The 25,322-nt window shown below is 43.7% G+C and overlaps 3 protein-coding genes across 3 annotated transcripts in view; 2 read left to right on the forward strand and 1 right to left on the reverse strand.

Annotated features, from left to right (window-relative positions):
• LOC119386689 (peroxisomal carnitine O-octanoyltransferase-like) overlaps positions 1-18,060 on the forward strand; it is an 89,908-nt gene extending 71,848 nt beyond the window's left edge. The window contains 2 exon segments of the mRNA XM_037653978.2: positions 15,002-15,121; positions 16,457-18,060. Coding sequence (XP_037509906.2) covers positions 15,002-15,121; positions 16,457-16,577 — 241 coding nt within the window. The 3' untranslated portion in view covers positions 16,578-18,060.
• Positions 1,796-4,965, forward strand: LOC119386691 (uncharacterized). Its single transcript, XM_037653980.2, has 2 exons — positions 1,796-2,324; positions 3,774-4,965. The coding sequence occupies exons 1-2, from the start codon at positions 1,892-1,894 to the stop codon at positions 4,913-4,915; spliced, it is 1,575 nt and encodes a 524-aa protein (XP_037509908.1). The 5' UTR covers positions 1,796-1,891; the 3' UTR covers positions 4,916-4,965.
• Positions 4,960-10,926, reverse strand: LOC119386690 (uncharacterized). The gene is made up of 4 exons (XM_037653979.2): positions 10,669-10,926; positions 10,513-10,593; positions 8,754-8,888; positions 4,960-6,540 (listed from the first exon to the last, which is right to left on the reverse strand). Exons 1-4 carry the CDS (start codon positions 10,897-10,899, stop codon positions 5,344-5,346), a joined length of 1,644 nt encoding a protein of 547 aa, XP_037509907.1. The 5' UTR covers positions 10,900-10,926; the 3' UTR covers positions 4,960-5,343.
• Positions 18,061-25,322: the final 7,262 nt, after the last annotated feature.

Consider the following 25,322-nt stretch of genomic DNA (forward strand, 5'->3'; position numbering starts at 1 on the left):
GCGATGTGATGAAATGACGTCACATGACAGCGTCATCTCATGACATCGCTTCCTTGGATTGCTTCCGTGATCGGTGGTGCGATCACGGAGGCAGTGACGTCACAGATTGTCAGAATTTGTGACATCATAATGACGTCGTTCATTGCATTGCCTCCGGGATCGGTAGGCTGATCACGGAGGCAGTGCAAAACTAGGTAAGGTGCCGAAAGCTTGCATGCCTCCGATGGTTTTGCACTGCCTCCGTGATCGGTGGTGCGATCACGGAGGCAATGACGTCATCATGATAATGTCATAAATTTTGGAAATCTGTGACGTCACATCATCACGAGATATTGGACATTGACCATCCCGCCGACGGTCAATTTTCGCGTTTAATGAAGCATCTAAGACTTTCGCCTTAGATGCTTCATGCTGATGACACTACCATACTAGCCACTGATAAATCCATTCACTCTTTAAAGGACAAAATTATCTAAATAGCATCCCACACTGGTGTCGCATTAACTACCTCAGTATTAACCCTACGAAAACTAAGTTTATGATATTCCACTCAATTAACAGTTATTCTCTCCCAAGTCACTATTAAACTAAATGACACTCATTACTCCTGACGCTGAATACTCTTTCTTAGGAATGATTCTTGACACTAGTGTAAAATACTCTAACCATGCCATGCACTTACGCAAAAAACTAGCATTTGGTATTAGAATTTTAATTAGAGCACGAAACTACTTTAACACTTCGACTTCGCTCAAGTTATATTATGCTTTTATTCACAGTCATATTAATTATTGCATCACTACATGTGGAAACACATGCCTAACCCACATATCTCCCATACAGCACATTCAAAACCAAGCCATCAGATTAATAACTTTCAGTTCATATCGCACTAGTGCATCATCATTACTACAACTTTGACATACTTCCTACTGCTAGTTTATTTAAATATCATCTTACCATCACGCTATTCAAGTCACTGAACCATCCTGCTCAATCAAGTGTGTTTTGTCTTGATGCTCTATGTAACTTTAACCGAACTAGATTTGCTTCAAATGGAAATTTTTTACTACCTGCTATCCGTACTAATTTTTGTCGCCACATTGCCTATTTCACAGCATTATCACTATGGAATTCATTGCCATCACACATCAAACAATGCTCTATTATTGGTTTATTTAAAAAACAATTAATTGTATTCGTATTTTGTCAACTACTAGGTGTATATTTTATACATGTATAATTATACGCCACTTTTTTCTTCACCTGTACCCGATTTATTGTTGCTTTTAGCAATTCCCTCGTTTTCCTGTTTTATCACTGTTACTGCTAATTAAGTAATTGTTGTTATTCAGTTTTAAACAGGAGGTCCCCCTGCAGCCTTGTGCTTTCGGACCTCCTTCTGTATGTTTACACTGTATGATGTTTTTTTGTACTAATAACTGAAATAAACTTGAATCTTGAAAACGAATATCTGTGGTGCCTTTCTGCCATGCAAAAATAATCGTGATCTGGTTTGCAAGCGCTTCCCTTGAAAACTCGGCGCTTGTCACAGTGCTATAGAAAATTCTATGCCAAGCGGATAACAAATGCTTTTTCGTGACATGGACACACGGGGAACATGGCGACAACGCAAGGAAATCATGCGACAGATGACGAACTTTGTTGAGTAGCAGCAATGACACCCCGAAAACACAATCTTTTCCTTCGATTGAGTTTGGGATTTTTTAGGTTAGTTTCAGTATTTTAAGAGCATTATCACAATATTTTGCTGCTGAGTGCGACCGATAGCAAGGTCACTCTTCACCCGATAGCCATGCAGTGCATTTGCTGCTACCGCTAGACACAAGATCACCTTTAATAACACTTTGCTGTCAGAGCATTGTTCTGCATGTCTCTGTATTTTCATGTAGCGCGATATTGTAATTCGCGTTTTTTTCCCCTCCACGTCATAGGCGACCGTGTTCTGCCACACCCTCTTTCTATCGCAGCAAATGAATGGAAAGACGACATGAAACTCTGGCCCTCCCTGCAGGAAAACCACATTACGTATTACCTCCTCAAAACAAAAGCCTGTGACCTGGAGGATGTCCAAGCCATCAAGAGCTTAGACTCGTATAACTACGTCGTAAGCGGGAAAGTGGGTCAGCTCCTCATATTCCAGGCTGACAAAGATACATGTTTCATAAAAGGGAAAGTCTCCCCGTCACAAGCAGACTCTGACCGGCCATACGATACATGGGTTTGCGTAGGAAATGACTGCCGCATCTTAAGCGGGTCATGCTCCTGCAAGGTTGGATTGACGACCGTGTGCAGCCACGTTGGTAAGTGCAGTCAATGGCTTTTTAGCACTGACCTCTGTTCCTAAAATTACTTTAACCGTTTTTCACATAGCTGCAATTTTAACTATAAAGCCTCAGATGCATAATCGAACCCGAATAGTGACAGTCGGCATCGCTGCGAGCGATGAAAAAAGTTCTAGGCATGGCTTCAGCATTGAAAACACCAATAGACAGGGGAGTCGAGGGAAAGCCTCAGCGACAAATTTCTTATGCTGAAAGCACTACGTCAAGAAAGTACAGTGCGAGAAAGAGGCCTGCCGATGTGAGAGCGCAACTTTGACTGGGGAGCACTTACATCATCGACTGAGATGATGACGTCAGTGCACGGTTTTCGTGTCAATTTGAGTCGTCTCAGGCAAACGCACAAGGCAAATGCCTTTAAATAGCCTAGTAATATAATCTTTGCGAGCTGTAGATCATATATAATATATATTTGCTGCACGCAACCACACTGCAAACCTCAGCCACTTCATAACTCTCCCACGGAGTAACAAATTCATCATAGCCACAGGTCTACTTTAATCCACAACATAGGTCGGCAAAATTATTGGAGCTCACTCACTCACTTAAAAAATGTATTTTGCTCTGAAAACTCGCTCGATATCAGACTCACCAAAGTTTTCCTCAACCAGACTCACTCGGACTCGGCAAACATTTTCTCAACCGGACTCACTCGTACTCAAACTCACCAACATTTTTCTCAGCCGGACTCACTCAGACTCACAGCTTGACCTGAGTCTGAGTGAGTCTACTCATGAGTTCGCTGGCGTAAAGTCAGCTTTCCCGATCATGGAGTACATGCTCTTTAATGCCAATAACACACATAATCTGTGCTCTACGATGTGCATTTTGATCTTGCACCTTGAAGTACAAGTTATCAGTGGTTGCAGTCCTATGAGGACGTTTTTATGAAATATAAGACTCACACGAGATATTTCGATCAAGAACGTACCGTGAAAATTTGTGAGGGGGAGGGCATGAGACCCCTACTCCCCGCTAACTCACGCCTCTGATCAATAAATATTGATGTGGCGTACGAATGCTTGTGCGCTGAAGTATGCGTGGATAGATCTGAGAGTAAACGTAAGCCGACATAAGGGTGATAGCAATGTAGATAGGTGAGCAGATAGGATCATAGGCCGGCAACTGAAGGTGGAGCTCACTCAGACTCATTCAAGAAATATACTTTGCGCTTAGGGCTCACTCGGGCTCAGACTCACCAATATTTTCCTCAACCGGACTCACTCGGACTCAGACTCACTAAAATTTTCCTCAGCCACTCTGACTCACACTCACCAACATATTGCTCACACAGACTCACTCAGACCCAGACTCATGGCTCGATCTGAGTCTGAGTGAGTTGACTTATGGGTGAGCTTGCCGACCTATGATCCACAACTTGATTTGGTTTTATCTCTTTTCTGATGCAAGGTGCAGTCCTGTGGAAGATAGAATTCGCCAGCCGAGAGGGCCTGACTGGAGAAAGCTGCACTGACAGAAGTGCCAAGTGGAACCAGGGCACAAAAAGAAATGTTACGCCAGCACAAATAGGTGTTATGGATTTTACACTGCGAAAGGAATTCAGAGACCTGCAACATGAAGGGCAGAAGGTTAATGCAAAACGCTATGAGACTCATGAGCAGTATGTGAGGGAGATGCAGCAGTCCGTTATAGCACCCCTTCTCGACATAAAGGGAAGTCTACTGCACCAGACTGTAACTGCAAAAATGTCACCTAGTGTGCATGCTAAAACTAAGCTTAGAGGAAATGTAGCCGAGCTCACTCACGGTCCACATGACGACGACGACGACCTGTTGGCATGTGATGTGTGCGCAGAATTTTACGGCAAATGGGTAAGAATTAAAGAACCTGTGAGGTTAAATCTTATGCAGCTTACATGCCAACAGACCGGAAGGCTTTGGAAAGCGAGCCGTAAGCTGCGCCTCACAGCTTCAAATGTGTCAAAAGTGCCACGAAAAAAAGAAACTCCGCCAGAAAATTTCGTGAAATCGTGCCTCTTCAGTGAGTTTAGGGGAAACAATGCAACGAGTCATGGCCAAAGGTTCGAGCCTGTTGCCAGGCAGATGTTTGAGCGTCATACTGGTATTCATGTTGAACGTTGTGGCACAGTAGTTAGCGCCACCCACCCGTTTCTGTCAGCGAGCCCAGATGGCTTAATTGGTACAGATGGCATCTTAGAAATCAAGTGCCCACTAGTAGATGACTGCCTGCAGCTTCTTGAATCCAACAAGTATGATGTCAAAAAAGATTCAAACGGAGCATACTACCTTGATAAAAAAGGAAAAAATGGCTACTATTACCAAGTCCAGTTCATAATGTTCTGCACAGAGCGCACGCACTGTTATTTCTTTGTCTGGTCAGCTATGAACTTTATTACAGTTGAAGTGCCTTTTGACGCAGATTTTGTATGCTTTCACATTTCAAGGCTGTCAGAATTTTACTTCAGGCACTACTTGCCAAGGCTTGTTGATGCTGTTCACAGCAACACCTTAGACATATCTGAATATAAGGATTTTGTACTAGCAAAAGACGCTGCAGTGTGCACTGTGTAAAAATGAATTTTTATTTTTGCAATGATTTTTCAATAAAGCATACAATCAAAATTCTGCTTGACACAGTTCTGTTTATGTAAGCAAATATCGCTGCAGCAAGCGGTGCATGCAACCATGTTTAAAGCATGCAAATTTTACCTCAAGCACTTAGAGGTGTAGCTGAGGTTGAAAAAAAAAAGAGCGAGAGAGAGTTCGCGAGGACTTTCGCACGCTTCAGTCACCACATGTTTGTAATGCTTGATATCATGTGCTGCTTATGGAACACAATGGGTAAAACACAGAGTTACTGAATCTAGTCTCCTTTCGCAGCATCCAAAATATATACATGGTCCATTATAAAAGTAATGCACATTTTCTGCGAAAAATAGATTTAGTTATGATTGCACTTTCGCATGCCAAAGGGTAATTGTGTCTTGCATGTGGTCCGCTTAATTCTCACTTTCCTCTTTATCTTTTTCAATCGAGTCAGCAATAAGTGGTCCTTTCAGATTGCACAAACCGGCACACACCAGAACAATGCTGTTCATCAACTTCTTGTGGTGTATTGGCAATGAGTGCTTCAGAATTCTGTATACTTTAATTCTATTGATAGCACGTTCAACGTGAATTCGCAGGTTTGAGATCCTTCTCGAAGCAGTTGCCTCTCGTTCACTGAACTGAAGCTTGCCTTTTGAGAAGGCTGGCATGTTGAGCTTCACGCCCTTTCTCTTCATGGAATCACTCAGACTAAAGCCCCTGTCTGCCATGATTACATGACCTTTAGTCAAGTTGTCAACAAGTCCAGACTCTTCAACAATAAATTTGTCTGAAGCTCGTCCACCGTATGCGTTTGATACAAACATTACAAAGCCACTTGGTGCAATTGCCACGAGGAATTTAACCGTGTTACAACCCTTGTATGGGCTGTATGTCTGCCCTCTTGGATAAAGTTTCTTAGGCCGCTGCATGTAGACTTCCGTGCAGTCTATGATGCAGGTGGTGTCGGCATACTGACTTTCAGAAAATTGCCTTGGCATTGTTGCCAAAATTGTTTCAATTGGCAGCCACACGACGACATTCCTCATAATGCCATCTAGAATTCCAATCATTCTGCGAAATATTTTACCCGTGTGCGCCACAGATGTGCCAAACCTCAGTGCTAAATCAAAATACAAAAGCCCTAAGCGAAGTCTCATGAGTGTTAACAATACCTGGTCCTCAATGGTCATGTTTCCACAAACTTGACCACACCGAGCCACTGTTGTGACCAGTTTCCAAAAGCCATCTAGTCCAAGCCCGGTGTAAAAGTTGCAGGTTGCCTCAGAGAGACCTTCGGAAAGTGGTCTTGGCATGGTTTGGGTTCCTGAGCACTGGAATGTGGTTTCTTTAGCTGCATATGAATGCTCGATTTGTGTGATCGAATAGGGGTCTTCCCACTGAACTCCCACACTGCGAAACTCTGTTTCTACTTGGCAACTCTTGTGCCGCTTCTCGTTTTCTTTTTCCTCTTGCATCGAAGCAGGGCTACGGCAGCTGAGATCAATTACGCCGTTTTCACACTTGTCAGGGTCTTTTGAAATTTCCTGCATCTCTTCTGTCGTGTCCCATGTAGAACATGGTGTAGTAGATGGAACATGCTGTGTGGCCTGCATAAATAAAAACAAAACACGCACAGGAGATATTAGGTGGTCATGCTCTCAAACATGTGCTTAGCAATGCATTTTTCCTTCATGCCATGACAATCGTTGTTTATGCCATATTCAGGTGAGTTGAATTACGTTTTAATGGGAAAGCTCGACTATTTGAATCATAGGCTAAGAGTAAAAGCTCGGCACCCCCTCCGCCTTTCCCCCCTCGGATGGCCTCATGAGGGGCAGGGCCGGTCCGGAATTTCTGTAAGAGCATGTGTCTTTGGTCCCCGTTCATTGACAACGGACTGTTGGCAGTCCTGTCTGGCAGCTATTCAGAGGGGGCTGCCTGTTTATGCCCTTTTTTATATCAGTCCTTTAAAGGGCCCCTCACCAGGTAACATAACGAATTTTAGTCAGACGCTGGAAGTTGTTGCGTGCCCAGTGAAGAGCATTATGCCGCAAGAATTTTTCAAATTGATGCATTTCGAGCTGAGAAAACGAATATTTTGAAGCGGCGCAAGACCATGATGCAAGGAGGTGAATTTCAAACCCTTGCCTCTTTACCCGCGTAGCCTTCGCAAGCCAAATCCCTTCCTTGCCCCCTTCGGCACGCGAGCCGGAAGATCACATGACGCTTACGCATGAACACGTCATACACACGCAAGTTCACGAGCCCATGACGCGCCCGAACCAGCCCGAGCCCCCGAGACACGAGCGGTGTTCTGTCGGCGTTCTCTCGACAAGCTATGCCGAATGTGCTCACGCCGATCACTGTGAAAGCTGTGACGTTTGTACTGGCACAAGACTAGCGGTATCATCAGCCAGTGCCGCATGTACATTTCCTTAGACGCGGGAGAATAAATTGGACTAATCAGTGCTTGAACGCGGTGGAAAATTACTTTCGTTTCCAGGGCTGGCGTCTGCTCGACGCGCAAACCGCGAGAACACGATTGCATGCGAAACGGATGCCCATTAGTTTCGCATCTTGCTCGAATTCACAGAAAAAAAAAAGAAAAACCCGCAAGCACTGCGTTTGTGTTTCTCAATATTTTTCTCATATTTCATTAATCTACTAAAGCAATTAATTACGCATGCTACACATGTCGCGTCAAACGTTTATCACAGTGTCACGTGCTGCTGTGTGCTATGTCAGAGCACAAATGTCTACATAGAGGAGCGACGTCGAAGCACTCACACCTACGTAGGGCGATTTTAATGATGTACGTCATCCCCTCTTTCATGGGGCGCGCGCCATCAAGAGGAAGGAGAGCGGCGTTCAGCTTGAAATTTGACCTCTTTCCGTGGCGTGTAGCGTCGCAAAATTTGGCAGGCGTGATCGCGAGCCTCCAGCGTATGCATTGCGCTTGTGAGCTCAAAATGGTCAAACTTGGTGAGGGGCCCTTTAAATTTCGGATCATGGGCCCGAGACAAATCAAACATTTAGTGGAAAATACTTCTCAGATGGACTTGTATCTGCAGAATATACGGTGTGTTGACAAACAACTGAGGCAACCGCTTAAGCTATGACAAGTTACAGATTATTTAGCCACGTAACAACTGAATTTCAGAACACGAGAATGCTACTGAGAATACAAAGCGATCCTGATACAGTCAGCCAGTAAATGCCTTCAAACTTGCTTGCCAATAAAAAAATGGTGGTGGGGGTAATCCGGCTGTCTACAGGTGGGCACCCGTCGACATGCCTGCTGCATGCCTATGAAAGTGCTGAGAAAAGGTGGTATGCATTTTTAATTTATCAGCAAAATGTTTTACTACCAGTTCAGTGACCGAACAGTAACGCTAATACTCATCCAGAAAGCAACCTTTGGCGGAAGGTTTCGTTACCTCAGCTTCGCACAAGGTGTAGTGGTAATAAATGGTATTTGCTATACCACATGAAAATTTGGTACTTTTATATTGAATGCACTGGTATAAGCAAGGCTTCTTGTACCAGCATTAGCCTATGCTCTCTTGTCTGGTGCAGGTTTTAACAAAGTAAGTAAAGAACGTCAATAAAAAAATTCGGCAGATCCTACACATTGTGGGAGTCAATTTGATGCGAAGCAGTCAGCGAGTAGCAGTTTAAGCGGCACTTTTCGTTTTGCGCCAAGCGTTACGAGGTGGATCGATGTCTTCGTGTAAATTGCAAAATGAGTCTGGAGTCTCCCACTGGAGATATTCAGATGATATCACAGTGGCATCCAAGAGACTAATCGGAGATATATTACCTGACTGTCTATCAGCTGCTCTGGCACAGCACTTGCAGTTGGCTGCAGAGTTCTCACGATTGACCCCCTCCCACGATGCACAGCGCTTGCAGTTGGCTGCAGGGTTCTCAGGATTGGCCTTCTTCCATGAGTCACCTGTGTAAACGCAAATGGACAATAGAGATGAACTGCGAAGCCCGAAAACATAGGAACGATCCTGCGCCTTCATATTTGCAGAGTACCCTGGGTCTGCATTACTTCAAAGAAGTTACCGTGTGTTAATTGAAACCACACATTTTTAACAACAGCACGTAACTGTTTCAGAAATATACCGCACTAAAGAAGCTGTGCAAAGTCTGTGAGCACATGTCACGTAGCGCATGCGCTAAGGCAGTGTCACAGGCACACGAACTAACCTTAAGGAAAAATGATATGCAAGGAGCTTGAATGTGTAATTGTCAATGCTTGCTGTGTCCATCCCCAGCTGCATTAACCAGGAGTTGACGAAATGCCCAACATCAGCTGTAAGAGAATTTTAGTGCTGGGTCATCCAAGCCACTCATGTACCAAAGCCTTTGGGTTCTTCTGTATTCTGCCTGAAGGGGGGGGGGGTTCAATCATGCTTTAATTATGTACGTTCTGTTTTCTTTTTTCCTGACTTAGGTACGTTAGTAATCTTTTCATGCGACATTTGTAATCACCATATCTTCTTACGTTTGTGTAATGATTAGGGAAAAGCACACGCTTTGCTGTTTTAACGAGGAGTTGCTGAATGTTAGCAACAAGTTTTTACACAATGGTAATTTCTGGTTTTGTTTAAAAAAAAAAAAATTTAAGATAGCAGTTGATTGGCTACTTTGTGCGTGTGGTGTCCTGCCAGTGGTGACGTTTGACACTTTAAAAAGCACCCTCATCAACTAAAGCTCAGTTGGCAGTTCAGCACTTGTCCTGTCGGTCATGCTCTTTCATCTTTGTCTGTCGTGCTGTTGAACTTTGCAGATGTGTACGTTAGTTTGTGAGCATGCACAGCCACGCTCAATATTACTCACAACACGTGAGCGTGTGGCCTCACTACTTCAAAGATTGCGGATGGCTTCAACTTGCCGTCATTTCCATAAATAATTGCTGTTCTGTCACTTAGGGATGGTCCTAAATGAGAACATATAGTTGAGGAAATGAGGGCAAATTGAAGCCATGCGGTGGGAACGAACCCCCCCCCCCCTTTTTTTTTCATCTTTTCATTAAAGACGGGCGGGGTATTTCCTCTCCGCTTCGACGGCAGGCCTCCCGAGCTGAGTGATGTTATGGCATGTGCCATCTCAGCGGCAGAGATGGGCCGACTCGTTTGATCTCGGCTTCAGCCGCGCTCGTCACCCTCGCTCGCAAGCTTTAACCCGCTGGTAGAAGATACGAAGCGTGGGAATCGTTATCATTTTGGACTTTATAGGGACATGGCGGCTACGGCAAAAACCCGTGGAGACTGTCAATATAATTGCTATCGCAATAATACATCGGGGAGAGTACAAAACAATGCGAGAAAGAGGGGACCCTACGGCTAGATGTCGCCGACACTAAAGCTCTTCATTTACGCCCATTACCTCGACGTTCTGGTTTCCCAACGAGCATGCCTGCAATCGGCGAAACAACATAACAGCTTCGCGCCACCGTTTTCCGATTCCTCACTCCGTACGGCCGCATATTACAGCACTCGGTACAAAGCTTTTTGCACATACCAACAAGAATTACACCCAAAGAAAACGAATCTGCAAGACTCGCTCACCTTTTTTGCGTATCCGAGGCCAAGCATTGGGCATGGATTGATGGTGGTCGGTCTACCGTCAACAAAGTGAACGGAACAGACCTGAAATAAACAAAAGAAAGCGCAACGGCGTAAGTGGAGCCGTGCGTTCATAGCCACATGACGGTGAAAACTTACACGTGCAAGCTTGCTTGGTTTGAAGTTCTTTCTGTTGAGAGCTATCTCCCATTCACGACACTTTTCAGGAGCTGCCGGGAATCGGTGCAACGAGTAAACGCCGCAACTACACGTACGCCGCTTGCATTGGTGATCGGTGCAGAATTCCTCCATCAAAAGTTTGCGTTTCCGTTGATTGTTTGTGCAGCCAACGACGGCACAATGCCGTCCGGACGAGTAGCTCTTGTACATCGTTGAAACCGGTTGTAAACAATACAAATAAGCGCGACGCACAATTGAAAGCACGCAGGCAACGCAGGATTGAGTCGATTCCCGGTCGGTTCCCGCAGTCCACGCTGAGAGGAGGCGCTTGGTGTCGAGAGTATCAAAGCGTGCGCGCAGCCTGCGTGCGAGGTTAAAAAATTCTGGTCTATAGTGTAGCCAAGGGGTGGGAAAGGGAAGTGAGCGTGAGGAGATGTGATGGTGAGGAGGAGAGGAGAGAGTAAAGCGTGGTAAAAAAAAGAATGAGAAATAGAGAAAAAGAAATGCAGAAAGAGAAAGAGAGAAAAGGAAATAGTGAGAGATAGCGTAAAGGATAGAAAGAAGCATGCATGCGAGAAATAGAGAGAGAAAGGGGTGAAAGAGCAAGAAGGATAGAAAGAAGTAGAAAGGAATAGAAATAAACAGAGGAAAAAACACGTAGGAAAAACAGAGAAGAAAGAAGAAAAAGTAGAAAAAACAGAGAAGAAAGAAGAAAAAGAAATAGACAAAGAAGTAAAGAGAAAATTTGCAAAACTTAGCAAAACAGCGAAAGCCAGGACTATACAGGTGCCCACGAGCTCCGCTGTCTCTTTAGCATTGTGCCTCCAGTGCAAGCTAAGCTATATTTTTTTAATAAGTACGTTCATGAACCCAGGCACTAGTTATTGGCCTTGAAAAGTGAGAACATGCACTTTTCAGCTTGGAAAGGCTCGCATCATCATCTTTCCTGTTTTTCCTGGTTTTTCAATGGCCTTTACTCTGCTCTTTTGAAGTGTTATACGTACTCAAGAAAAACCAGAGCACTTAAGCTATGGTAGAACACTTCCTTCAAGCATGCTTTCTGCAGTACTTATGCGTGATAAGACAATGCCTCAGACTCGCAAACACTAGAAAGACCTTTGTGTCTAGGACGTGTTTTATGGAGGAAGGGTGCAGATTGGTTAAGACCACATGGTGCAGCTGACAGATGATGCCTCATGCCCTCTTCTTCTCCTCTTCTACAGCTATGCTGCTTTGTTAGTGCATGACTCTATTGCCACGTAGTAGTTGTTACTGTGAGGATCGCAGCAGTCAAACCAGTAAAGACCAAACTCTTTATTGGGCGAACCTACGCCTAGTAAAACAATGCACTCACTGTACTAGAATGATTGCAGCAGGCCCGGTCGTCTGTCTTTGAGAGTCCGAACTACTGGTGGAACTTGTCCGAATTTGTACAAGCATCATCATGCATTTCAGTATTATCGCTTGTGCTCATGTCAGTTCCAGAGTGTACTCAACCAGCTCTGTGTGAAATCTTAGAAGTCGAAAACACTCGGGTTCAAGTACATTCAGGTGCAGCTTGCACCGAACAATAACAAATGTAAAAGTTTTCACCTGTGTAATCCAGTCATAATGAAGATAAAGAAACCAAGTAAGCGTGTTGATGCCCCCCCTTACAAAACATCATGCTGATACTTCAAACAGAACATGAAGGCAGAAAAGCAGATCTCATAATGAAAAATAACAAAGTGAGCGGGAAGTAAAGTTTCACTGCTCACTATTGTGCATAGAATAGCTTCAGTTGCACAACATGGATGACTTCAGGTCATGCACGGCATCACTGTGGCTGTGTAATGCTGTCTGGCACAAATTCATAGTCGGTGTACCAAGACGTAGTATCTTATACGATCCTAGGTATCATCACAGATATTTCTCAGTAGGTTTGCGTTGGCATATTGGCATACAAACAAAAGCGCAGTTGGCGGTTTGGTAATCCACTTGGTTAGGTTGTAGAGATGGCTGTTGATTCTCTGCTGGTTCTTAATACACATGTGGATAAGTTGTCTTGCTTCTTCGTTACGTTGAGGGTAGAAGGATGAGGTGGGTGGCAATGTCTACATTGTCTTTGTCACTGGCATTCGGCAGCATCAAGTGTCATGGCCAGAGTCCTTCCATAGAGGAGCTTGAACTGTGTCATTTGTGTTTTCTCTTGCCCTGTTCAGTTGTAAGCAAACATTACGTAAGGAAAAATGACATCCCACATATGCACAGTTCGGCGTATACATACATTTCCAGCGTGTCGGCAATAGTATTATTTAGATGCCCTGTGAGGCCATTGCTTTTTGACCGTGGTGGCTTCTGAATGAAGTTTAAGGACATTCTGGGTGGATTTTTACAAGTCCTCCAAACAGCTCTCACTTCACTCCTCACTGGAGGAGGCAAACGTTTTCCTTGTCAGGCATAGTGCGGTTTCGTACAGCAGAACGAACAAGTAATTTTTTTTTTTGCTCTACATCACTATGTTCTCATTTGGGAGCTTTTCATCGCATAATGATCACATGTCCATTTCCAATGCACCATATATTTCATGTACGCCAGGTGACTGTTATTATGTCACCCCAACATGACTCATTTCCAATAAATATTTTAAAGGGGACCTGCAACACTTTTTCAACACGTTCAGAAAACACTAGTGGAGGCTCCTGTGAACACGTGAACCAAATATTGTTGCACTGCACGTGTACATTTCAAGGAGACCTAAAAATTGTTCTCTTCTCTCGGCAAATTATCTCATTGACGGGCCTCACTACGTCAGTGGAGGGAAGGACACAGCCATTGGCTGATTCTAACATTCTTTTGCTGTATATTTACCATGGCCACCACAGGGTGCTGCCACGTGCAAGCACCGCGCGCTGTAGTGTGTTAGAATTACAGTAACGACACTAGCACACTCGTGATCACACTGAAAGTGAGCCATCATGTTCAAAGAAAAAAATCAAAAGTGTTCAATGTTATGACGTGCACTGACATAGTTTCTTGCCCCTTTGTCATCACCCCCCCCCCCCTGTATAGCTTTCAGCACGCTTTTTGAGAGCAAACAAGCGCCTGGCACATCCCCTTAACTCTGTTCGTACTAGTTTGAAAAACTCACAGCCATCAATTCATGGTGCAGTGAACTCTGGTAGCGCGGTCATTCGATCATTACTTCGAAGAGTGTTGCAGGGACCCTTTAATGCACCTTGCACAAATGGAGCTCTAGTTTCTGAGCATTGTAAGCCTCATTAAGAGTGATAAGCATGAGAAAAGTGTGCACGAATTGTCTGCCTGTGATAGCAGGGCCTCCTAACTTTCAAAAAATTAATTAAAATAAAAAATCGGGTGTAAAAAATAAATACAGTGTATTGTTTTATCTTTCAATGGTGCGAGTCCCATTATTGGCTCATATGTTTTGATGCGGTGTGCAAAGTGTGCCAGTACCTAAGGCTGCTTAATTACTTCAGTGCAGTTTATTCATACTATAAGCTAGGATTTTGCGAATATTCGAACACTTTGAGTATTCGAATTCGCTTCGACACGAATTTAAATTATCCGAAATATTCCAAATGAACGAATAGACATAAAAACCGCATGAAACCCCCTGTAAAGGTAGTTTCACTGCAGTGAGGTGTGCTGTACCGTGAATAGACCTCTCCAGGGGAAGTCAGCACTGCCGCGAAGCGCCACTTCAATGTTAAATGAACATATTACCCCCACATCGATTCATCATTTTTTAAGTTTAAATGCTTATTATACCGGCTTGTATGCTCTTAAGTATAGTAAATTTTAAACATAGCATATTTTACAGGTTATCACTTGCATTCTACCGAAAGTCAAATCCTGCTACTATTCATAGTTGCTTCCACTTCCTTTGAACCAAAAAAGAACAACATTTGCACATGCCTTGGTTCAATTTTAAAATATATTGTGCAGGTTAGTTGGGTCATGACAAACCTACTCATTTTTCTTTATATGCGATATATACTATTCGAATTCAATTCGAAATTATTCGACCAAATCACTGTTTGCTTCGAATTCACTTCGAACCTAAAGTTTACTATTTGTACAAGCACATAATTCTCTACATTTCTCTACATGATTCTCGTACACATAATTCTCTGCGCTACAGCTATGGTTCCCAGCTCACAATAAAGTTGTTTCCATCCATCCATTCCCAGCTCACAAGTTTTTTTAGAAAATAACCTTTTCCAGTGTCAATGGCTGTGCACCTATTTCTGTTTTGCTTGCACACTGTCTAGTTCTCACACCAGTCCTCCGGCACCATCTATCATTACAGTGGCGGCAACGGCAACTTCATACTGTCGACCAGCTGCAATGGCTACACGCCACTGATTGGCTGCGTAGCACCAATGTGTAAAGATGGCTACGGTGTTTTCTACAGCATCGAAGAGAACAAGTGAGAAGCGACCTCATTTGGCTGTTATAGTTTTATAGCATAATGAATGCTGTGTGAGTTAGAGCACCATGTATCTGTATTTACACAATTCTAAAACCTTCAGTAAATCTAATGTGCATTAAGTTTCTACGGGGTCAAGACAGGAAAGTAAAGTACACCCAAGTTTATCATGTACCCGTCAATTTTTTTAGTGAGTAATAAGCAGTATGGCTTTAATTTTGACAGTGAAAGAACAAAGTAAGCATGCTGAACTTGTAGCCTTTTTCACACAGCAGACATTTTTAATAATTATATGTCCTTCATTGCTTCGCTGACAGCTCATTGTCGCTGTGAATGTGATTCTCTGCAATGTACAATAGGTTCGGTGTTCTACATTCATCGAGGGTGGCGCTACGGTATGCAGTCTCACATACAGGAGGCAGCGTCGAGAAGACTAGAGGGACTTATCAGACTGCTCGCATTTGTGACCTGGAATTTATGAGTCACCTATGAATATATATGTACAAACACAAATGTTTATACATTATGTAGTAATTTGATGCAGTTTTGACTCATACTTTTATGTCAGGAATTCTGACACACAACTGTTACAAGGAGTGCATTGCCGTTACAACGGCAATGCTCTCCTAACTGTTACAAGGAGTGCATTGCATAGTCGCACATTTCTGCTGTGTGGTGCCAGTCTTGAACGCCAGACTGAGCTGAATTTTTGCTGAAATGTACAGCCTCATATCTTAATTAGATTTCTACATGATCTCTTATGAACGTTTACTGTATGTGATGAGGTGTGGTTTTAGGCGTATTTTGCGAGGTTCATGCATGTCTGCTTATTCCATTTTACTCAGCTTCCAGAAATTTCAGCTATGATTGGATTTCTAATGCTCGGAATTTCTAATGCCCGGCCTTGTTTCAACACTTTTTCATATTATTTTACAGTGAGGCTGTCCTAGTCTGTGCCGTCATCATCGTCATTATGTAGTAGTAGTAGTAGTAGTAGTAGTAGTAGTAGTAGTAGTAGTAGTAGTAGTAGTAGTGGTGGTAGGTGTCAGCAGGATTTTGTCTGGGGGGCGGGTGCAAGCCCGAATTGCATCACTGTTGGGGAATGGGGAGTGCTAGGTGTCATGCAGGTCATGTGACCAGAGGGCGTAGTGAATAAAGAAATAAATAAAATGAATAATCGTGATGCTTTTCTTCAAATAAATAATATGAAATAATGATGATGATGACTTTCTTCTTACCGAAGGTATCATTATATCATTACAGCTTTGCTGTCCAACAGTCATCATGGCGTGGAACTGACTGGATCTTTTCTCTCTCTCCTTCGTTGCATTGCAGGATCATCTTTGCCTTGTCTGCCTTCAAGGACAGTGATGAGACCGATGCACGAACGTTGTACGAGAACATCGTGCATGCACTGTTCGATCTGCAGGGTCTGCTGCTCTCAGCGAAGCTGTGACGCTCGATGACCGAGTCCGCGCTTAATTGTTTTAATCGCCGGGGAGGAGACGTCGCGTGCGCTGCCCAGTGTAGATCAGCCGAAGACCAAGGGCAGTGTCGCGGCGTTTTCGTAACACTGTGATTGTACCTCGTATTTTATTTTTGTGAATGTTTCGATTTAGCCATATTTTTTATTAGGTAGCCGTTTGTATTATTAGTTTTTTTTACCACGATGATGTATATTTTGCGACCCTATTTTTTACAAACAATGCACGAGAATTGCACGCAGGCATACTGTTTATACACACAAGGTATTCACAAGTTAAGGAGGTGTACAGTTAGGCGTTCTGCACGAACTTCTTGTTTGTCTGTCTTTTTTTATTTCAACTGTGTCTTTTTTTCACGAATCCGGTGAACAAATTTATTTACCTGTTCACTTCAATAGGTTTACTGGAAGTGGTAACCTTGACTGAATCTTTTTTACAAAGCCTCAGAATTAAAGCATTCATTGCCCTTTTCATGAAATGATTTGAATGTTTGAGTACTTAAGCTAGGCAGTGGAATACATTTTATAAGTAGGCTCGCAATAATCCAGACTGATATTTGATACGCTTGGTTAATTAAAGCAAATCTAAAAAATTTTCATGGGCTACTGTGTTGTCAACCTGTTTAAAAGCTGCTTAACTCAAACTCCACCATTTGGTTAAATGTTAGTTTGTACATCTTATTTTTCTGTTCCAAAAATATTAGCTGCCTTTGCTGCTTCTAGCTGAAAATTTGCACTCGTCTATTTTTAAAACAGCCACAAGTAAAGCCAGTTGCCTGGTTCCGCTTGTCAATGTTTTCCAAACCAAGAGAAGATGAATTAAAAAGAGCTTTGAGACTGTGGGAATGCACATGATAATGAGCCTTTCTGCGTTTCCTGATATGTTGCACCGAGTCATGCTTTGCTTGCATTTTATGATTCAAACTTATCATCATTTTCTATAAACATCTGGGGTACCCTCAAGTCTGAATTATCAAGTACCTGTGGTATGTGGGGATTTGAGAATATGTTGTTTTTTAGACTTCGATCAGATACTGCCTGTTGGAGCAATCTTATTCTGTTTTTGTATATTTAACATTTGAATTGCAAATAATTTGAATTGTATCAACATTTTAACTTTGCTGGAATGTCAATGCAGATCTGATGTTGTAACTCTGTTGAAGGCAGCTTAGGCTGCTTGCACAAGTCGCACCAAATTTGTAGTTACTTTAAGAGTCTTAATTTGGGCACTCTATATCGATTGGTTAACGTCCTCACACGAATGCATTTACTGTTGCCAAGAAAACGGTTCGTCAGTGCGAGATACTAATGGCTTGAATAAAGCAGGAAATGTAATGCCACTACCTGGAGATGCGAAACCTGCTGTTGCTGATGTACATCGCTGTCAGGAGTGTGTTGTGAGCTATCGATAACGAGAAGCCTATTGCATGAAATAAAGAAAATGCAACTACACCAGTTGTTTCAGAGGAACTTGTCCTTGACTATGTTTGTGCTTCCAGTGAGTCACAATTATTGCCAAAAAGAAGCATGCAAAGGCATAGGTCAGCAAAACAATTGGAGCTCACTCAGACTCACTCAGGAAATATATTTTGCTCTGAGGGCTCACTCGGACTCAGACTCACCAAAATTTTCCTCAACCGGACTCACTAGGACTCGCTCACTAAACTTTTTTTCAGCCGGACTCGCTCAGACTCAAACTCACCAACATATTATTCAGTCGGACTCACTCAGACTCGCGGCTTCATCTGATTCTGTGTGAGCCCGATTGAGTAGACTCATGAGTCCGTTGGCATAAAATTAGCTTTTCCGATCAAAATGTCAATGCTCTTTAACAGCAATATCTCACATAATCAGTGCTCTGCGATACGCCTTTTGATCTTGTACCTTAAAATATGAGTTATCATGTATCGATCCAGTAAGGACATTTTTTATGAAATGCGCGACTAACACGAGATATTTTTATCAAGAACTTCCCATGAAAGAGTTTGCGGGGGAGGTCATAGCATCCCTTTCCGTAATGCAAGCCTATGATCAATAAATGTTGAGGCGGCGCATGAATGCTAGTGTGCTTAGATATGTGTGAATAGACTTGAGTATAAGCGTAAGCCGTTATAAGGCACATGGTAATGCTGAAGATGAGTAGATAGGACCGTAAGTCGGCAACGAAAGGTGGAGCTCACTCGGACTCGCTCAAGAAATATATTTGGTGCTTAGGGCTCACTCGGACTAGGACTCTCCGATATTTTCTTCAAGTGGACTCACTCGAACTCAGACTCACTAAAATCTTCCTCAACTGGACTCACTCGGACTCAAACTCACCAAAATATTACTCACCCGAACACACCCAGTCTCAGACTCGCGACTTCATCTAACTCTGAGTGAGTCGACTCATGAGCGAGTTTGCCGACCTATGTAAACTAAAAAAAAAAAAACAACCACGTGCGCCTCGGGCGTTGTCTTTGCGTTTGTTTCGTCCCTGCATCTTGTGTGTCTTTTCAGTAACAATTGTGTATCAATGCACCAGCTTGTATGGCTTTATTAGATGCAAATCCCACTGTTGTTTCAAGCAGTTAATAAGTAGTCCTCAACAATATAGCTAGGTGGGCTAGTTGGTTTCTCATGATTGAGTAAAAACTTTGAGCGCAAATAAACGACGCAGGTCCTGCGTCGTTTATTTTTACTTAATCAAGTAGTCCTCAGTGGCGTGGCAGTCAATTGGATATTGTCTAACGGTGAAACTGTTGAAAGCCACCTTCAGCGAAATTTCACTTTGGCTGATTTCGTTATGAGCGAGTAGTACACACTACTCCAGCAATACTGGCAAGACCACAGGACTGGTAAGGGCATAGTAAAAAAAAAAACGTCAGGCCTGCGCGGAATACGCAACAAAGCTGGAAGAGTGGCCTTTGTAGAGCACGTTGTGAACTCTGTTGAGGCAACTAATACAATCACGCCTGCGGCGTATCCATGATGCTGTAAATCATAATTTTTGTGAAGTAGGGAAGTGCCCACTATGACATTATTCATCATTGTGCGGAGAAGCGAGGTACCCGCTACACATATGTCGGGCATTATTTGGACTTTGTGGATGCTGAGGCAGCTGCTGACAATGAAGAATTAAGGCTGAGTCCTTTCTAATAGGTTAGAAGCACTAAACGACCCACTTGTTACGCAATTCGCATTTTGTGAGGCCTCGTTGTTATTTTACTCTTCTACCACGCTATATTACACATTTTAACGGGATTCCTTGCCCGACATGACGCCTGTATACGGTCTTTATGCGAAGGAGTTTCAAGCACCGGCGTGGCTCTGTGGTAGAATACTCGACTGCCACGCAGAGGGCCCGGAGTGAAATCCCATCCGATCCTGGATATATATATATATATATATATATATATATATATATAGACAGAAAGCAGCTTGAAATTACCAGCGCGTCGCTCGAGCCCAAAGAACGCACGAAAAGAACGCACACAGGACGAGCGTGAACTATCATGCGTCACAGCTCAACACTGCAAGCGCACTGCTCACACATAAAGCAGGACGCACGAAACGAACGAACAGGTACACACAGGACGAGCGCGAACTGTCACAGTTGTTACTTATTTCTGTTTGAACAGCGCGCACCTTTCGCAAACGCTGCCGCTGCAGCGAGCGAAGTGACCATCGTACGCTCTGTGACTTCAGCACGGACATCGCGGGGAAAGCACAAGACATACAACCACCCGCTCCACCCCACAGGCCGCCTCTTCTTTCCTCGAGATAAGCGCACGAAGTCGACCACGCCCTGTAGGGCGAAGAGCAACGGCGTTCGCGGGAGCGGGGCGACGATCTTTAAAGCGCGCCACGCGCGCACGTCGCGCCATCTATGATATGACTAAGAAAGCATGCTGAAGTAAATGGTGTATATAAATAGCTCGCTGTTAGCAGACTGAAAGACGGTACTGTTGGTGGCGTAACGGTCTAACGCCGCGCGCTGCAAAGCGAGAGGTCGCCCGTTCGATTCCGCGCGTCGGAAAGTTTTTCTGAATTATTCTTCTTTGTGGCTTATATATATATATATATATATATATATATATATATATATATATATATAGACATATACGGTGCACGACGGCGGCGACGGCAAAAATCATCCGAGACTGTCCATATAATTGCTATCGCAATAAAAAAAATTCCCGATCATCTATCGTTATTTATTTGTGTCGACGATTGGTTGGAGTCCATTGTAGTGATGCAAAACTATCGCAAATCGACTATCGATTGCATCAATAGTTTTGTTTGAACTCGATAGCATAAAGAAACTATCGATAGTACTACTATCGACAAACTATCGATAGCATTACCGGTAGTGCAGTCGACAGTACAGTCAGTAGTATTATTACCGACATCACCATTACTATACTGTGAATAATCATGCTGATGCTGGCCGGCGATATTGCCAAAATGCATTTGCGATAGCCTACTATCAGCTATACTGAGTTTACTTAATTTATGAGCAATTTTTCGCCGATATAAAAATTATTTCAGCAGTGAAAGTGCAGGAAATATATCGATCAATAAATGCATATTCAAGGGTAACCATTTACACCTTACAATAAACAAACCTAGTTCTTGATATTTTTATTTTGAAATCACAAAATGCAATATAGATTGGAAGTCGCACAGTACCGTCAAATGTAACGATCTCGTTTCCTGTACAACTGAACAGTTCAACTTAATTGTCACGTGTCAGCCAAGAATTCTGGTGAAGGAGCGCAATTGCATGTCAACTTTCTTTCAATTCAGCCTCTTCCTCCTGTTCCACACACTTGGGGAATGAAGTTTATGCTGCAATGAGTTCTCGCGGTTGATTTTATACTATGGGTGGTACTGTCAAACTTATTATCAATAGCGCTATCGATAGGTTTCCTCACCACTGATAGTTTGATAGTGGCTGAACTATCTATAGTACAATCGATAGTTCTGCATCACTAGTCCATTGACAATGAAGAGGAAATCCCATTGCTCCACCACGATTGTGTTATTTAAAAAAGCACCGGCGAGCATAAACATGCTTTAGAAGAAAGATTACAGCTTTTAATCGTGGGAGGCTTCTTCTTTCAGGTTGCAGGATGGGGAATTAAGCTGAAGTTAAAGAAACGTTGTAGTTTTACACGCATAGGTGTGCGCAGGATTCCCCATTAAGGAGGGGGGGGGCAATGTCCTAGTGCAGCCCCCATTCGGCCGCCATTATCGTGAACAATCTGCGTGGCCATAACCGTACTAATCTTCTAGAACACTAACCCTGCTCTCCCCCCCCCTCCGGTGGTCAAGTCCAAGAGACAACATGCTTCACAATGGAATAACAAATGAAAATGTGGCTATGACATGCTTCTCACATTGGCCTGCCTTCAGTCCCTGGCTTACCGGAAGTAAAGATGGTAAGTACAGCCCTGGCTTACCGGAAGCAAAGATGGGAAGTACAGCCCTGGCTTACCGGAAGTAAAGATGGGAAGTATAGCCCTGACTTACCGGAAGTAACGATGGGAAGTATAGCCCTGACTTACCGGAAATAAAGATGGGAAGTATAGCCCTGGCTTACCGGAAGTAAAGATGGGAAGTATAGCCCTGACTTACCGGAAGTAAAGATGGGAAGTATAGCCCTGGCTTACCGGAAGTAAAGATGGGAAGTATAGCCCTGACTTACCGGAAATAAAGATGGGAAGTATAGCCCTGGCTTACCGGAAGTAAAGATGAGAAGTATAACCCTGACTTACCAGAAGTAAAGATGGGAAGTATAGCCCTGGCTTACCGGAAGTAAAGATGGGAAGTATAGCCCTGACTTACCGGAAATAAAGATGGGAAGTATAGCCCTGGCTTACCGGAAGTAAAGATGGTAAGTACAGCCCTGACTTACCGGAAGTAAAGATGGGAAGTAAAGCCCTGGCTTACCGGAAGTAAAGATGGGAAGTATAGACTTACCGGAAATAAAGATGGGAAGTATAGCCCTGGCTTACCGGAAGTAAGGATGGGAAGTATAGCCCTGACTTACCGGAAGTAAAGGTGGGAAGTATAGCCCTGGCTTAACGGAAGTAAAGATGGGAAGTATAACCCTGGCTTACCGGAAGTAAAGGTGGGAAGTATAGCCCTGACTTACCGGAAATAAAGATGGGAAGTATAGCCCTGGCTTACCGGAAGTAAAGATGGTAAGTACAGCCCTGACTTACCGGAAGTAAAGATGGGAAGTAAAGCCCTGGCTTACCGGAAGTAAAGATGGGAAGTATAGACTTACCGGAAATAAAGATGGGAAGTATAGCCCTGGCTTACCGGAAGTAAAGATGGGAAGTATAGCCCTGACTTACCGGAAGTAAAGGTGGGAAGTATAGCCCTGGCTTAACGGAAGTAAAGATGGGAAGTATAACCCTGGCTTACCGGAAGTAAAGGTGGGAAGTAAACAGTTCTAGGAATGCAACATAAGGGGCCTTCGCCGGCATTATCGTGAACGATCTGCGTGGCCATAACCCTGTTCTTTAAACAATGACAGGACAGGTACAACTGGATAATGGTATGGGACAGACTTTGCGCCCCCCTAAGGTTAAAAGGGGGGCACCCCCCCCCCTTGCCTCCCCTCGTGTGCACGCCTGTGTCTACGGGTTATAAAAAAGTCCTAGTACATTCATTTGATAGTTTACCCCGAATGGCGTATTAGCTAGAAATCTGCTAGAAATTGGCTGCTCAGTGCTGTATGTCCTCGCGCCAAACAACAGAGTAAGGAGTGTTGTACGCCTCTTTTCAGCGAACATTGGTCATGAAATTTTTTCTCTTGCGTGCTTTGTACTTTCTGTAACGCTGTTGCGTTTTTCTTCTAAGCATTTGCTGAACCATGCCTCATTTCAACCCTCTAACCCCCGCCCCCTTATGTAATTCCCTGTTTAGGGTCCTTAAGGGTTAATAAATGATGATGATGATGATGATGCAGTTCTCTGATCTCGTCCAATTTCATAAGTGTTCATTTGACCTCTAGCTACAGACGGCATGTGAGAGATGTGACTGCCTGAACGCCCACGCAGCCTGCCTTAGCGGCTATTACGTAATTGCGCTGCTAAGCTCGAGGAAGCTGGTTCGATTCCCGGTCGAATTAGCCGCCGCATGTAGGTGTGACGATATTCGGGAATGTCCATGTGTATTGATTTAGGTGTACGTTCAGTGACCCCGCGCAGTCGAAATTGATCCTGAATCACTATGGTGCTCAAGTACTTCACACTCATATCGCATTTTTCACGCATAAAGCACCAAGACGTAATAATATTGGCTGTATCAGACACGTGGCGTGTGCACGGACTTTATTGCAAACGATTGCGCGCTGTAATTCAGTGTGCATTTTTAAAGCTTTTTTATATTTCTGACCGGGCGCAAGTTTGCAATTTCAATTTGTCAGGAAATACGCAGGGTACGGTGCACACATTAGCGATTTGTAATGTAGGCACATAAAAAAACAAGGAAAGAAAACACGATTGTATCACGACAAAACTGAATGACGAAGATATCTGCGGCGCAAGTTTTATTCATTTTGTGGGGAAGAATGAAAAGTACATTTTATACTTACCATGCCGTCGCTTCTGTTTGTAGAAAAAATATTCTAGTAAGGTAATACCCATCGAATTCGATTGAACCTTTCATATTTAGAAACATGGTCGTTGGGAGCCGAGCCCCTCGTTAGCAATGCGGTTCTCTGCGCAGCTGTTGAAAAGGGTTTGCGTGAATCAGGGCAATTTTATTGCTAAATTCTTAAACTAGTTGTTATATAACATATTTCGAGTGTTCTAACTGTTTTTTTTTCTCTTTTTTCTTAGTGGTGCAGTACGCATATGACTAATATAACTGACCCGTTTCTTGGTCATACACCTGAAGGGGGAACCATTTATATAGAGAAGGCAACGATAACGTCAACACTATCGTTCGTTCGCTCGTTGACCAAGAAATATTCAGGTAGAGAAAGAGAGAAAGAGCAAGATTATTTATTTTCGAAAGAAGCTTCGGAGAGGCGTCCTTATTCCACGATAGCTCGGGCCGCTTCCTGGGCCCTCGCGACCAGCCGTATAGCTGATCGTCGAGGTCGGAGCTGGCCAAGGCTCCCTAGGGATCCTTGGCCAGCTGCTGTCAAAGCTCGTTGGGGTGGTATGGGTTTGATAGGGCGGGATAGGAGGTGATGGCCTTAGTAGAGTTCGGTTGCAGCATGCAATGACCTCGGGAATTCCTTTATAGCATACCCTATAGCTCAAGAGGAAGGTATATAACAGCTGCATCTTACCGGTACTTACCTACGGAGCAGAAACCTGGAGACTTACAAAGAGGGTTCAACTTAAACTGAGGACGACGCAGCGAGCGATGGAAAGGAAAATGATAGGTGTAACCTTAAGAGACAGGAAGAGAGCAGAGTGGATCAGGGAACAAACGGGGGTTAAGGACATCATAGTTGAAATCAAGAAGAAGAAATGGATATGGGCCGGGCACGTAGCACGTCGGCAGGATAACCGGTGGTCATTAAGGGTAACTGACTGGATTCCAAGAGATGGCAAACGCGTGAGGGGGAGACAGAAAATTAGGTGGGTAGATGAGATTAAGAAGTTTGCAGGTATAACGTGGCAGCAGAAAGCACAGGACCGGGTTGATTGGCGGAACATGGGAGAGGCCTTTGCCCTGCAGTGGGCGTAGACAGGCTGATGATGATGATGA

This window comes from Rhipicephalus sanguineus, chromosome 3 (assembly GCF_013339695.2).
Source record: "Rhipicephalus sanguineus isolate Rsan-2018 chromosome 3, BIME_Rsan_1.4, whole genome shotgun sequence".
Taxonomy (NCBI): domain Eukaryota; kingdom Metazoa; phylum Arthropoda; class Arachnida; order Ixodida; family Ixodidae; genus Rhipicephalus; species Rhipicephalus sanguineus.